Source organism: Stigmatopora nigra, chromosome 18 (assembly GCF_051989575.1).
Source record: "Stigmatopora nigra isolate UIUO_SnigA chromosome 18, RoL_Snig_1.1, whole genome shotgun sequence".
Lineage (NCBI taxonomy): Eukaryota > Metazoa > Chordata > Actinopteri > Syngnathiformes > Syngnathidae > Stigmatopora > Stigmatopora nigra.
In genome coordinates this window covers 12,042,670-12,055,447 of record NC_135525.1, presented here as the reverse complement: position 1 = coordinate 12,055,447, position 12,778 = coordinate 12,042,670, and the positions used below count along the sequence as shown (strand labels likewise).

General features: G+C 61.8%; 2 protein-coding genes across 7 annotated transcripts; one reads left to right on the top strand and one right to left on the bottom strand.

Moving 5' to 3' along the window:
- Nucleotides 1-251: 251 nt before the first annotated feature.
- On the bottom strand, nt 252-8,947 carry LOC144211895 (uncharacterized). 6 transcript variants are annotated; one of them, XM_077739428.1, is made up of 17 exons: nt 8,640-8,946; nt 7,633-8,224; nt 7,401-7,513; nt 6,807-7,304; nt 6,601-6,709; nt 6,083-6,425; nt 5,807-6,019; nt 5,492-5,607; nt 5,191-5,255; nt 4,708-4,806; nt 2,983-3,026; nt 1,940-2,136; nt 1,719-1,789; nt 1,481-1,638; nt 1,218-1,398; nt 1,011-1,139; nt 252-918 (listed from the first exon to the last, which is right to left on the bottom strand). In XM_077739428.1, the coding sequence occupies exons 4-17, from the start codon at nt 7,251-7,253 to the stop codon at nt 727-729; spliced, it is 2,364 nt and encodes a 787-aa protein (XP_077595554.1). In that variant the 5' UTR covers nt 7,254-7,304; nt 7,401-7,513; nt 7,633-8,224; nt 8,640-8,946; the 3' UTR covers nt 252-726. The 6 variants fall into 6 exon arrangements, with proteins under 6 accessions (XP_077595554.1, XP_077595558.1, XP_077595557.1 ...); XM_077739432.1 differs by having other exon boundaries at nt 7,401-7,484; XM_077739431.1 differs by having other exon boundaries at nt 7,633-8,163.
- On the top strand, nt 8,392-12,626 carry LOC144211898 (microtubule-associated protein tau-like). The gene is made up of 8 exons (XM_077739444.1): nt 8,392-8,501; nt 9,740-9,856; nt 9,950-10,194; nt 10,264-10,356; nt 10,501-10,593; nt 10,707-10,788; nt 10,868-10,974; nt 11,700-12,626. The coding sequence occupies exons 2-8, from the start codon at nt 9,754-9,756 to the stop codon at nt 11,898-11,900; spliced, it is 924 nt and encodes a 307-aa protein (XP_077595570.1). The 5' UTR covers nt 8,392-8,501; nt 9,740-9,753; the 3' UTR covers nt 11,901-12,626.
- Nucleotides 12,627-12,778: the final 152 nt, after the last annotated feature.

Below are 12,778 nucleotides of genomic sequence, written 5' to 3'. Positions count from 1 at the left end.
TGCTCTTCCCACTGCAAAGTGTCATCGTCGACTACGCGCTCAGAAAGTGTAAACAATCTATTGAATAATAATTAGCAAATAAAACACACTATTGTGGTTCCTTGTTCGATTTTTTTTTTGGGCCAAAAGTCTACAAGTCATAGAAATATAAGCTTGGAGAATCAGGGGTGCCTTGATTTGATGCACTTTGCTCATTGGCTGCTTACCTGTGTTTTGTTTTATTTAAAAAAAACGGTCGACTGGACATCACGTTTGGAAAGTGACATTTTATTTTGATCCAGGTTCAAAAGAATATTGTTATGGAAGGCTAAAGCGCTACAATGTAGATGATTATATCAAAGTTTCCTTATTTATCAAGCTTAATAAAGGAGTTTGTTAGGTCAATCGTTGAACGACCTACTGAATGTGGCAATACTACAAATGGATTGAATGCAGAACAGCTGGAAAACGGCCACGTGATTCCAAGCGCTCCATTGGCTGCCCGGCCCTATTTCAAAGCCTTTCATTGGTTAAAAACTTAATGAGGTCATGCTTTTTGGGTAGCCCTGGCACAGGGGGGGCCTCCCCGCCCGGCCTTGGCCCCAGCCGCAATACCGACGGGGCCCGCGGACCAGTGAAAAATGCCAGAGTGGCGCAACGCCTTTTGATTTCAGGAAAGGTGGACACCACCGATGGAGGTGCAACCAAACTCTGCCCCCCCTGGCCAAAGACAAGTACTAAAAACCCTCACTTCTTCACGGCTTGTCTGTAGCTGTGTCTCTGGACGTCCTGGCCCACTTTGGTGGCCCCGCCTCGGTCTTCCTGCGGGTCGGGACGGCAGCGCGCCCCGCTGGACGCGCTCCGCTCCTCCCGAGGGTCCTCGCCGTGGCCTTCCGCCTTGGCCCGCAGCAGGGCCACGTACGTCTCGTAGCGCGTCTTCTACAAAAAATTCCAAAGCGTTTTATCGGTGGCGCAGAAATATCCGACGGTGTGCCGAGCCGTCGGCCGGGCCTTTCCACGGGGGTGCGTACCTCAAAGCGCAGGTGCTGGTCCCTGGCCGGTCGCTCCTTGACTTTGCCGTCCGGAGGTCGGGAATCCAATTGGGCCAGTTCCGACGCCACGGCTCGCAAACGGGCCTCGTGCGAGCGGGCCTGCTCCTCCTGCGGTCGGCCGGACGGCCGGCGAGCAAGCGGGTCAGCGCGGCCGACGCCACGCGCTTGGTCAGTCCGGTCGCCCACCTGAGAGAGTTTGCTGACGTCGCCCGACAGCGCCGGTCCTCCCGACGGCGCCGGCCCTCCCGACTTGCGGCGGGAGACGGACGCCCCCGCCGATGCCGACGGCGGCGGCAGGGGCGGCGCCGACAGCGTCGCCGCCACCGTGTTGATGCGAGCGATCCACGAGTGCATCTGCTCGGCCGTGCTGTGGCGGAGATGAGACCGTTACGTGACCACGGGACCACGGGAACTTCCGAGCGCGGGTGACCACGTGGGCGGGTACTCACGGCGCCTGGAAGAGGAAGAGCCTCCAGTCGGCGGTGCGCAAGTAGAAGACGTTGGCGCGTTTGCTGTAGTCGCACGCTTGGGTGGCCAACGAGTGATGGATGGACACGGCGTTCTTCAGGTCCTCGTCCGTCAGCGGCTTGTCGCCGCGGTGCTCGCCCTGCGCGTTGGCCGTCAGCCACGCCACGCGCCTTTCCGGTTAGCTTAGATTAGCTGGGTGCTACGGCGGGAGGGACTCGCCTTTTGCAGGTAGAGGATGAGGCCCTTCAAGATGGCGTAGAAGCTCTTCCAGCCCCGCTTGCCTCTGGGCGCTGCCGGACAGACACAAAGTCTTTGTTGTCGCCGTCCGCTCTCCAATCGAAGGGAACCAAAGACACGTTCCAAGCCGGACGCCGCCTTGGACCCCTTGGCCGCCTTGGACGCTTTGGAGGAGGGATCGCCGGGAAAGCGTGCTCACGTACTTCTTTTTCCGTCGCGGTCGGCGTGCACTTTGCGCACCAGGAAGCCGTTCTTGTAGAGCGCCGTTCCGCGGGGAGCCGGCCGATCCGCCGCCGCCGCCGCCGCTCCGTCCTCGCCGCCGCCCGCCCCGGCCACGCCGGAGGACTCGGACGGGCTGTCCCCCAATTCCGAGAAGGACTTCCTCAGCTCCTCTTCGTCCCTGCGGAGAGAGCAGACTCGGATAGCCGGCGACGGCGGCCGGGGGGGGGGGGGATTGGGGGGGGTGTAGCCACGGACCGTTGGACGCGCGAGGGGCCTTCTCACAAAAGGTGCAGGGAAAAACAAAACGAAAACCAAACGGGTCTACGGCATGGATTCGACGGTCTCGCCCTCCCGGTTTAAACGGCATGGATCTCGGGAGGAGGACCAGCGTCTCGGCCCGTCGGCGCGCGGGCCGTCGCCCGGCAACAGGGGTCGGGAGGACGCGTTTCCACGACGACGCCCGACACGCCCCCTCGGGTAGTCACGTGACGTCACGGAGTGCCGTCGCCACGGAGACCGAGTATTTTGTTCCGCCGGCTATTCCGGGAGAGCTAGTGGGAGGATGCGGGCCGGGCCGGCGCCACGCCGGAGAGCGGTCGCCACGGCAACAGAGCCCGCCGGCTCCACAGATTGATTTTGCTGAGCCGGGCCAAAGAGAGCCGTGGTTTCTACCGGGCCAGATTGCGACCGCGGCAAAGCGAGCCGCGGCGCTAGCCGACTGGAAGAAATCAAGTCCCGCGCCGACGCCAAGGTGCAAAAAATGTGTCAGCGGGACAACGCCAGCCTCCCGCCAAATGCAGTGAGCGCAACGCTCGACACCAGGGCCCAAAGGAAGCCGGCCGTATTGCCACCGTGGGGAGGGAGCCTCTGTTTTTGGGCCAATCGGACCAAGCCAGCCACCCGAGGGGAATTTGGAAGTTCCTTTTGCGGAACGGTGGGACCAAAGCCGTACGATGCCGCCACCGCCGCCGCCGCCACCGCCGACATTTCCTCCAGCGGGAGGGAACGCGTGCGTTTGACTTACAGCGTCCACTGGAGCCTCTGATTCTTGATGGAGTTGTAGAGCGCCTGCAGAGACACAAAAACAAAGGGCGCCGTCAAACACAAATGGCTCCCACTCACTTACTTTTTCCCCGGACACACGTCTGTCTCCACAACCACTTTTTTTCTTCTTCCTCCACATTTCCCCAAAGAGGGAGACGCGTGGGTGGATCCCGCGCCCGACGGAAGCCAAGCGCCCGGCCGGGGGTGGGGGGGCGTACCTTCCTCCTTTTGCGGGCCTGCGGGTGGTTCTGGCCGTCCTGAGCTTTCCCCAGCAGGTCCGGAAAGACCAGCGGCTTCAGGGAGCGAGAGCGCGGCGTCCTGGGGTAGCGGAAGGGGTCCATCACGCGGAAGTCTCGCCCGTAGCGGACCGTGCACAGCGAGCGCGAGCGCAGGCGTCCCGCCGAGTGCAGGCTGTTGACGCCGATCATGGCCGGCCGCCGAGAGCGTGCGCCCCAGAGGGTGAGGGTTGTCGGGGGGGGGGGGGGGGGAAATTTGGGGAAGGGGGGGGGGGGTGCCGGTCCGGGACGCCCGGCTTCTGCCGGGAGGGAGGGCGTTCTCGGAGGACGGGGATTCCGAGCGCCGCGGCTTTCGTCACCGTGCGGAGGATAGAAAAGACGGCGAGCGAGCGACGGCGCCGGAGCCTCGTTTCGTTCTCTGGCTGCTTCTTCTTCTTCTTTTTTTTTTTCCTCTCTCTTTTCCGACTCGCCCCCCTTCCGTGTTGCCACGGCGACCGGGAGGCTGCCCAATGTCGGCGGCTGCCGAGCGCCTCTCCTTCTCACCGCCCCCGTACCTCCCGTCCTCTTTCCCTTACGTTCTGTTCCGTGGTGGCGCCGGGTGGGAGAAAAAGGTGCAAACCTTCCACGGCCGCTTCCTCCGTGACGCCGGACGGAGAAAATGCCGCCGTGGAGGACTGCGCGGAAAGAAAGATGTTGGCAAACGAGCCAAAAAAAGGCCTTGTTTTGGGTGGGTGGGGGAAAAAAATCAAACACAAGGCCTTTTCTGCCAATGGCGGGGACGCTTTGCTCGTTACGGCTTCCCTGGGGATGCTTTGCTTTTACTTCCTTTTTCCAGGGCTCAAACTCCTCCCAGTTTAGAGGAATCCCACCTCCGCTGGCACCCCCAATTTTGGGTCACCTCCTTACTACACTTCCTGTTGATTTGGCTTCACTTGCTGTCGATTTGGGGAGGGCTCTTTTTAGGGGATTATTGGAAATAATTGGGGTTGAAATGTGGTGAAAGGAAGGCAGGTGGAAGCCCAGCTTGTCGGCAAAAGCCACAACTGGGCCGTCTTCATTTCCCCAATTACAGGACGTGTCAACGATGCCAACCGGCGAGCGGGCGGGCGGGCAGATGGAGGGACCCCGTCGCCACGGCGACCGCGCAGAACCACACTGCCGCGTCGCCGTGGCGACCGCTCCGGGGACACTCGCGTACGCCCACATGGGGGACCTTTAAGGGCGATGACTTGATCGGAAGTCCGTTTGGCCCCCTCCCTTGCGCACTTCCTGTACACATGGTTTTGCAAGTGCCAGAACAACGGGTCACGTCCTCTTCATTCCCGATGTTTGGGGTTATCATTTCCATTTTTGGTACGGTTGGAATAAAAAAACGACCACAGCCAACGGAGAAAAGTCCAAGAGAGTCCTAGAGAAGTCCTAGAGAAAAGTCCTAGAGAGATGGCAAAGGCAGAGTGGCGTACGCCTACCTTGAGCAGATGTTCGGGGAAGCGGCGGCGGCGGCGGCCATCGTCCGCTCCTTCCGTGTGGCGGACCGACGTTGGCCCCGGCGACTTGTCGCCGACATTCTGACAAACGGCAACACGGCATTCTTAGAAGGCCCACACTGGACGGCACGGGTGTCCAATTGAAGTACGAGCTCGTCGCTCCAAAGCCACGGGACGGCAATATACGGAGATGGCCGCATTGGCGGCGCTAACACGGTGAGAGCAACGACAATTATTCATTCATTTAACACTATCCAAGTTTATTTCTGGGAAAGAAAAGAGCCAAATGGGGAGGCAGTTTTAGCTCCATCTAGTGTTCCAACTGGGAGGTGCTAAAGAAAGTAGGTCGAATTGAGCTTTGGCGAGGTGCAGCGTCCGAGCGAGCATTGATTTGACCTTGGCTTTCGGGCGACACTCGTTGAAAAGAGGCCATCTGTGTAGGTATTTGACAAGGTGCACACTCACCGGGCCGTGCAGGTGGCCATCGGCGTTGAGCAACGCCGGCGTGCCCGTCAGCGTGTGAAGGCCATCTGGGGGAGAAGAAATGGACACATTTCAAAGACTAGCAAAACATGCCGAAAAATGACCAATCAACGACAAAGTGCTAGCGAGCTTAAAACATCCGTCAAACGACTGACAACTTGAGGGTTACAATTTCCTCGCTTGCCCCCTAGTGGCGACGGGTCCCATAGCAGGCCATTTCTGAGCCATTTCTGGGCCATTTTCACACACACACACATAAATTGTAGGTAGCGAATGTTCTCACCCTCTGATGAGAAAACGGAAGGGTTGCACTGAAAATGGCGGCGGCGAGAAAAGCGAGAGTGGTCGCTGTCCCGCTCGGGACTCCGGCCCGGGACGCCCGCGTCCTCGGCCCACACCCTGCGAGCACAAAAACGGAGAAAAGCTCAGAAAAGTTGCAAAGTCTAACTGGCCACGTGCACGAAAAACCAGGGCGTCACTGGCACCTGGCCGACATTAAGGCTCGCTAGCGGGCTCGCAGGTGGGAGGGAGATGGCTCACACCCCGCCTCCACTAACAGATGGAAGGAAGAAAAGAGGCGGCGTGCACTCCCACTCACCCGCCACGGCGGCGTGGCGCCCGGCCCGCCACCGGGACCCGGCGCCTCTCGGGGGGCGAGCCTCCGCTCAGCCTCTCGCTGGACGGCGCCCGCGTGGCGTCCGATTCCACCGAGTCGGACGGTGCGGGGGGGTGGCGGGACGTCCCGCGACAGCCGAAGGTGTCCTCCGCAGGGCGGGCGGGACGGAGGGCGTCCGAGATGCGCTCCGACGTCCTAGCGCGGGGAAAAGCCCGTCGTTAAGGCTCGGCGCTTCCGACGGGAAGGCTTGGCGTCTACCTCGCGGGGAATCGTCGTTCCCGTGGACTGACGATGGGTCCCGGCCTCGACCACGACGACGAGGCTTCCTCCTCCAAGCCCTCCTCCTCCTCCTCCCCGTGCCGACGGGCCGGGCCCCCTCCTTGGCAGAGGCTCCCGAAGGCGGAATCGTCGTCGGGCGGCTGGTCCAGGTCCGTCTCCCGGTAACAGCGCAGCGGCACGGCGTCCAGGTCGGTCTCCCAGTACCGGAGGGTCCGACCCACGACGGCCGTTCGGGGAAAGTGCCGGTCGGACGCCTCCACCTCCACGTGCCGCACGCGTCGATCTGGGCCGACGCTCGGGGGTGCCGTGGTCGAGACCGCGTCTGCAGCCAGAAGAGAAAGGACAAAGCTCAGTGGAAAAACGGCCTAAAAGAGTCCTGTGTCATTTCCGTCGGGTTAGCGCTTTGCCCGTTATTGGAGAGGGATCCAGTATTATTTGACTTTTATATGATCTTGTTTGGGGCTGGGGGCGCATGCGGACTTCGCCGTGTGGGTTACTCGGGGCGACGGGGAAGGCGCGGTCGTCCTCGGGTCCGAAGAGGAAGGCCCACTTGGCCCGGGCCGTCTTCTGGCAGCGCGGCGACGGGACGGGTGCGGCGCAGTCGCTCTGCGGAAAAGCCACTGGGGTTGGACATCTTCTGGCTCATTGTCGCCCTCCCCACCGGGAGCATTTTGGCGTTTGAGGAAGCGCCCGTGGTCCGAACCTGTATTCCCGAGCTGCTCCCGTCGCTCCGCCCCGGCGACTCTGGCGACTCCGGCCCTCCGGCGCCTCCCGTGGCCCCGTCGGAGCCGGGCGGAGATCCCGCGGGGCTATCGGACGCTCTCGGAAGGCGCTCTCTCCTCCTTCGCTCGGCGGTGAGCTCACCCGGCCGGGATTCTTCCCCGCCGACTAAAGTCCGGACGTACGACTTGTGCACGTAACTGAAGGAGACCACGGAGAGAAGGGGCTCTTCCCGCCGGGGGGGGCCCTCGGAGCTCCACGGCCCAGAAGCCCCATTGGGCCAGAGCGGGGGAGGAGGGAAGCGTGGCCGCGGCGCACGGGAGCCCCGGCCCTCCTCCGGGTCCCGAGGACGTCCTCCGGGTGTCCGGCCGCCGTCGCGGGCGGGACCCACCTCGGCGTACGGCTCGAGCGCGTTCCCGCAACGGGACATGCTTTGTCCGGGGGCCGTTTTGCCCTCGGACTAAGCCCGCCTCGTCGGCACCTGAGCAAAGGAGGAGGAACTCATGAAAGGTCCGGACTGATGAGGCCGAGCGACCGGCCTCGTCCCGTGGGCGCCCCGTGGGTGGCACCAACGCACCTGAATCCAATGGTGGGATGGCTTCTCAAGCTTCCTGCATGATGACAGAGTCAGGTATGGGGGAGGCGGCAACACGGACACTTGCTGCAAAGCAAAAGTTGGCTGAATGTCACCTGGGGGGGGGAGGGTATGGGGGGATGTTTAAGGACATTTTCGCGGTTAGGGTTAGCAGACGTTGAGCGCCAATGGCGGAATAACCCAGCAAAAGCAAGAGGAACAAGAGTTAACTCACCACAAGACAGAAGCTCGCCGCCTGCTTGTCCGACGTGGCGAAGACGGCCGGCATCTCGCCGCCGCAGTTGCTTTGCTGAGTGAGTACGACCGTAGCTATAGAAGGAGGGAGGGAGGGAGGGAGGGAGGGAGGCAGAATGCCAAGGAGGGAGGGTGCTTCGAGGACGGCAGGAGGACAAGAGAGAGAGAGAGAGAGAGAGAGAGAGAGAGAGAGAGAGAGAGAGAGAGAGAGAGAGAGAGAGAGAGAGAGAGAGAGAGAGAGAAAGAGAGAGAGAGAGAGAGACTGCAGCGCTGGCGACGTAAGAGACAACAGAGACACCTCCATTGGCCCGTAGCCAACGTGGCGTCGAGGTCGAGGCCGCGTTTGGCCAGCGACGACCCATGGACGCCTCCCTGCGTGCCGATGACAGACGTCCAGCGCCGTCCATGGCGCCCAATGAGTTGGGGCCATGGCCAGAAGACCGGCGCGAGGGAAGACAGGGCGGCCTGCTTGCCTCAGGCTGGCTGGGCCACGCTCCATGGCGGGAACACACTGCAAAGGATGGTGGCTATCACCAGGAGCTATTCCTTCATTCTCGTCTGGTCAAATCAACCTGTCACCCAAATAAAAGGAATGAATGAATGAATGACAAGTAAAATGATGCAACGCGATGGCCAACAAGTAACGGACGAACATTTTAAACGTCCATTAAGGTGTGTGTGTGTGTGTTGGGGGCGGGGGATAGCTGACTTGGGGTGGGCGTACCCTTGTCGAGTCGGGGGCGCGCGCCCCCCAGCGGCGGGAGCGTGCACCGCGAGGAGGAGCTGTCCGTGCTTGCGTGCGCGCCTGCCGAGCGAACGAAAGAGCCACCCCAGCCGCACACTTAGCAGGTAGGAAATCGAACGCGAGCGACCTCGAACCCAAATTCTAATCCGACCGACCGAGCGAGCGAGCGAGCGAATGACGTTTTTACGAGCCCCCCCCCCCCCCCCCCCCCCCCCCCTTTCCTCCAAAGAGATCGAGCGGACCTGCTCATTCCATCGCTGCCTGGCACGTGCGCGCGACCCGGCCAGTGCCATGACGCGACAGGCCGGGGTGGGGGTGCAGGATTTGCTTGTAGACTGCGACGACTACCACGACGACGCGTATTTGCAAAATGAGCAGCCCGGCTGCCCACGCGCGACATGCACTTTTTTTTTTTTTTTTGCTCGGCCGTCTTTTGCTCGAATCCGACGTGCAGCGAGCGGGCGTCGATGGGCGCGGGCGCGTGCACGCCGCATCTTTCGAGCAGGTTCTCCCAACGCCGACGACGAGCGCGCGACCCTTTGTCTGGCGCGTGCACGCTGGCGCGCGAGCACACAGTCGCGCGGCATTATTCCAGAACATGGAGGCACCCAGCCCTAACCCCCCGGCCGGCAACAGCAACGGCGCTAGACGTCCAATGCATTTGAAGCAGGAGGGTTGGCCAGCCAGCCAGCCAGCCAGCCAGCCAGCAGGCAACCATTAGACGGGACTCAAATGGTGGGCCGAGATGCCATACTATGGTCTCCTCCGGTCATTATTTGATCGGCGCACAATGGGTGCATGGGGTCTCCGTCTGCTAAATTCCGTTCCGTCGCCGCTAGAACGACGGGACGGCAGACAAAGGAGGCCCGGGGAAGGAAGGCGCTCTCCCTTATGGAGACAAAAGCGCCATTGAGGCCAGAGACAGCGCAAGATGGCGGCCACGCGCGCGGCCGGGGTCGGAGGTCGAGCCTAACGCCGCTCGCTCTCACCGCCAAAGCGCTTCAAAGCCACCCCTTCCTCACTCCCGCAGGAGAGAGGAGAGAGGGGGGCGGGCCCTCCTCGCTCCTCTTTCTTCTCCGTCGGTCCCTCCCACTTTGGCCGTCCGTCCGGCAAGCTAGCGGGAAAACTAGCCGGGGCCGGTCGGGGACGGCCTGCTATTTTGGGAACGTAAGATGAGTCCAGCGGTGTCCGTTCGTCCCCCCCTCCCCGCTCCTAAAAGAGCCTCGTCGTCACCCCCCCGCCAGGGGTGGGCCTCCATTTCCGTCCGGTCGGTCCGGTCTGGGAAAATGCGTGGCTAGCGCCGTGCCCAGATATGGTTGACGGGCTCACCTCTGTCCCGCAGCTCACGCCGCCACCATGGACAACGACGCCGCCGCCGAGAAGGTATGCCAAGGCGCCCGCGACGGGAAGGTCTCCCCGCGAGCTCCCGCCGTCAAAGCCTCGGGCGGAACTCAGCCGGGTAGGTGGCCATCCGGGCCAATCGGATCGGGTCGGTCCGAGGCCGCCGTTAACTCGCCGTTTACTCGCCGTTTACTCGCCGTTTCCCCGGCAGACGGCGCCAGCGGGCAGAGCAGCCCCGGCACGCCTTCGGGCCAGGCGCTCCCCGGCAAGGTGGCGGGCGACGCCCACAAGGTCAAGAAGGTGGCGGTGGTGCGCAGTTCCCCCAAGTCTCCCGGCTCCCTGAAGACGCGGGCCCCGGCCGTCCTGGCCGCCGCCCCTCCCATCCCCGACCTCAAGACGGTCAAGTCCAAGGTGGGCTCCACCAAAAATCTCAAGCACCAGCCCGGCGGCGGCAACGTGAGTGGGCGTGGCCGGGGGAGGGGGAGGAGCTTTGGCCAGCGCTGGCGTGCCCCGTCTCTTTTGCAGGTGCAGATCCTGGACCAGAAGGTGGACTACAGCAACGTGCAGTCCAAGTGCGGCTCCAAGGCCAACATCAAGCACATGCCCGGCGGGGGCAACGTGAGTCCCCTGCGCTGGCGCCGGCCGTGCCATGCCGTGCCATGCCGTGCCATGCCGTGCCATGCCGCGCCATGGCCCGCCATGTCGTACCGAGCTGCGCCACGCCGTGCTTTGTCCAAAGACGGCCTCCTCCTTGTCCCTCAGGTCCAAATCCTGGACAAGAAGCTGGACCTGGCCAGCGTCCAATCGCGCTGCGGCTCCAAAGACAACCTCAAGCACACGCCGGGGGGCGGCAAGGTGGGTTGGCAGCGTGCCAAAAGTAAAGCGCCACCCGCACGGGGGCGGCCGGGTAAGCGGGACGACTAGCGTAACTCTGCTCACCAAGTGGGCTTGATTTTGCCCATTTTCAGGTGCAAATCGTCCACAAAAAGGTGGACCTGAGCAGCGTGTCGTCCAAGTGCGGCTCCAAAGCCAACATCCATCACAAGCCAGGTGAGCTCGTGCGGCTCGCAATGTCGTTGTTGGCCGTTTGACGGACCGCTCGGTCGGTCGGTGGTGCTGTCGTCCCCAGGAGGCGGCAACATAGAGATTAAAAACGAGAAGTTGGAGTTCAAAGTTCAGTCCAAGGTGGGCTCGCTGGGCAACATCAACCACGTCCCTGGAGGGGGACAGAAAAAGGTACACACACGGTGACGTGCACACACACACACACACACACACACATACTCACCGCTTCACCGCTAGACTCTTTCCATCGTGGTCCGAATGGCCCGAGTGGCTAGATTTGATTTGAGACGGTGGACGATAAAGTTGTCTTGGCGTCCATTTTCAATGAGTGGTTGGCTCCCGGACGCGGATGGCAATTGAAACGTTGGGCCGGACGTCTAAAGGCCGCTGGCGTTGGACGTCTGGTCTGCGGCGCAATTTTGCCACTGGCGTTCCATCCCTTTTTGATTGGGCACATCAAACTGAAAATAAAGAGAATTTGAAGATGAGAAATTCGGAAAGCACCCCCCCCCCCCCATATCCACCTCCACCCCTTCAATGTGCCATGTCTATTTTTCATCTATGCCTTTTCATGCTTATGATTTGCTTTGTGTTAACTCCATGGCCTATTATTTTGGTGGCACCGCCACCTCCATCCCCCGTCCCAACCACCCACCCACCCACCCACTCGATCCGGCGTAGCGAGCGGCCGAGGGCGAGCGGAGGCCGCCGGACGGCCGCTCCCCCCCTCCGCTCGCCGGCCTTGGCCAAGAACGGCGGTAAGCATACCGACGCGTCGTCCCCGACTTCAGTGTCGCGTACGGCGTGGAAGCCACGATTGCCCGCCCGCTGCTCGATCGATGGACGACGGCTGACGGGGGCCACCCGGCCCGCCCGCCCCCGCCTCTTGTGTCCAGATCGAGAGCCACAAGCTGAGCTTCCGCGAGAGCGCCAAGGCGCGCACGGACCACGGCGCCGAGATCGTCTCGCTGGAGGACTCGCCCACCGGGGAGCTCAGCGCCGTGTCGTCGTCCGGCAGCCTCAACATGGCCGACCCCCCGCAGCTGTCCACGCTGGCCGACCAGGTCAGCGCCTCGCTGGCCCAGCAGGGGCTGTGAGTCCACCCCCAACGCGCTCCCGTCCTCCTCCTCGCCGGACTTTTTGGTTTCGTATGCTCGTTTGCCCCCCCCCCCCCCAGCACCCCTTCCCCTTCCTCCACATTAGGGCAGGGCCCGCCGCCACGCCTGAAAAAAAAACAAAACAAAGGCCCGCCTTCCTCTCCTTTCGACGGCGAGGGAAGGCATCGCGTTCACCTTGGTTTCTTACTGAAAGTTTGTCACGTCCTTGTCGGTGGGCAGTCGTTGGGTGGGTGGGAGTTTGGTGTTATGGGTCCACCGGAGCTCCCCCTTCCTTCCACGGGCCGGGATTTTGAGCCCGGGGCGGCGTACGTGGGCCTCCGTCCCGATGGAAAGCGTGTGGCGTGGCTGTTCAGGTCCGTCGCCTGGGATCGGCGCTTCCCTTTTTCCACGCTCGTCCCCGCCTAAAGGTGAACGGCGGGCGCTTCGGGCGTGGCGCCAAAGCGCGCTTGTCCACGCCGGGCTGCCGGATGGGACGTGGGGAATGTTGGATTCAGGGTAATGCCGGCGTTTGTCCACCGTTTGTCGTCTTTTCTTACCAAGTGCATGCTAACTTCTTCAATGGCGTCACTCACCACCGGGAGGCGGTCGCCCGCCCACTTTCCGGTGTCACTGACCGGCCCTCCGAATGTGATGCGTCGTCTTATTCTTGTGCATTTAAATGTCTGTACAATTGTGTTGGAAAATAAAGACTACTCGTTCCACCGAGCCCTCCATCAATCCATCCCTCTTTTTTGGAGTAAAGTTAGCCACGTTAGCTCAAAATTGTTCTCTACAATGTATAGTGCGACGAAGCGCTGGCTTTTCTTCTGCCGAAACAAGCAGCACCTGGACTGCAATCCACTGATTGACAAAGCTTT

Bases quoted from the DNA above. Each gene is read 5' to 3' on its own strand.
- LOC144211898 (XM_077739444.1), top strand. From the start codon at position 9,754: ATGGACAACGACGCCGCCGCCGAGAAGGTATGCCAAGGCGCCCGCGAC. The intron at 9,857-9,949 runs GTAGGTGGCCAT...TTTCCCCGGCAG, and splicing joins CTCGGGCGGAACTCAGCCGG to ACGGCGCCAGCGGGCAGAGC. The intron at 10,594-10,706 runs GTGGGTTGGCAG...GCCCATTTTCAG, and splicing joins ACACGCCGGGGGGCGGCAAG to GTGCAAATCGTCCACAAAAA.
- LOC144211895 (XM_077739428.1), bottom strand. From the start codon at position 7,253: ATGTCCCGTTGCGGGAACGCGCTCGAGCCGTACGCCGAGGTGGGTCCC. The intron at 6,710-6,806 runs GTTCGGACCACG...GCTTTTCCGCAG, and splicing joins GGAGCAGCTCGGGAATACAG to AGCGACTGCGCCGCACCCGT. The intron at 1,790-1,939 runs GTACGTGAGCAC...TCTGTCCGGCAG, and splicing joins CGACCGCGACGGAAAAAGAA to CGCCCAGAGGCAAGCGGGGC.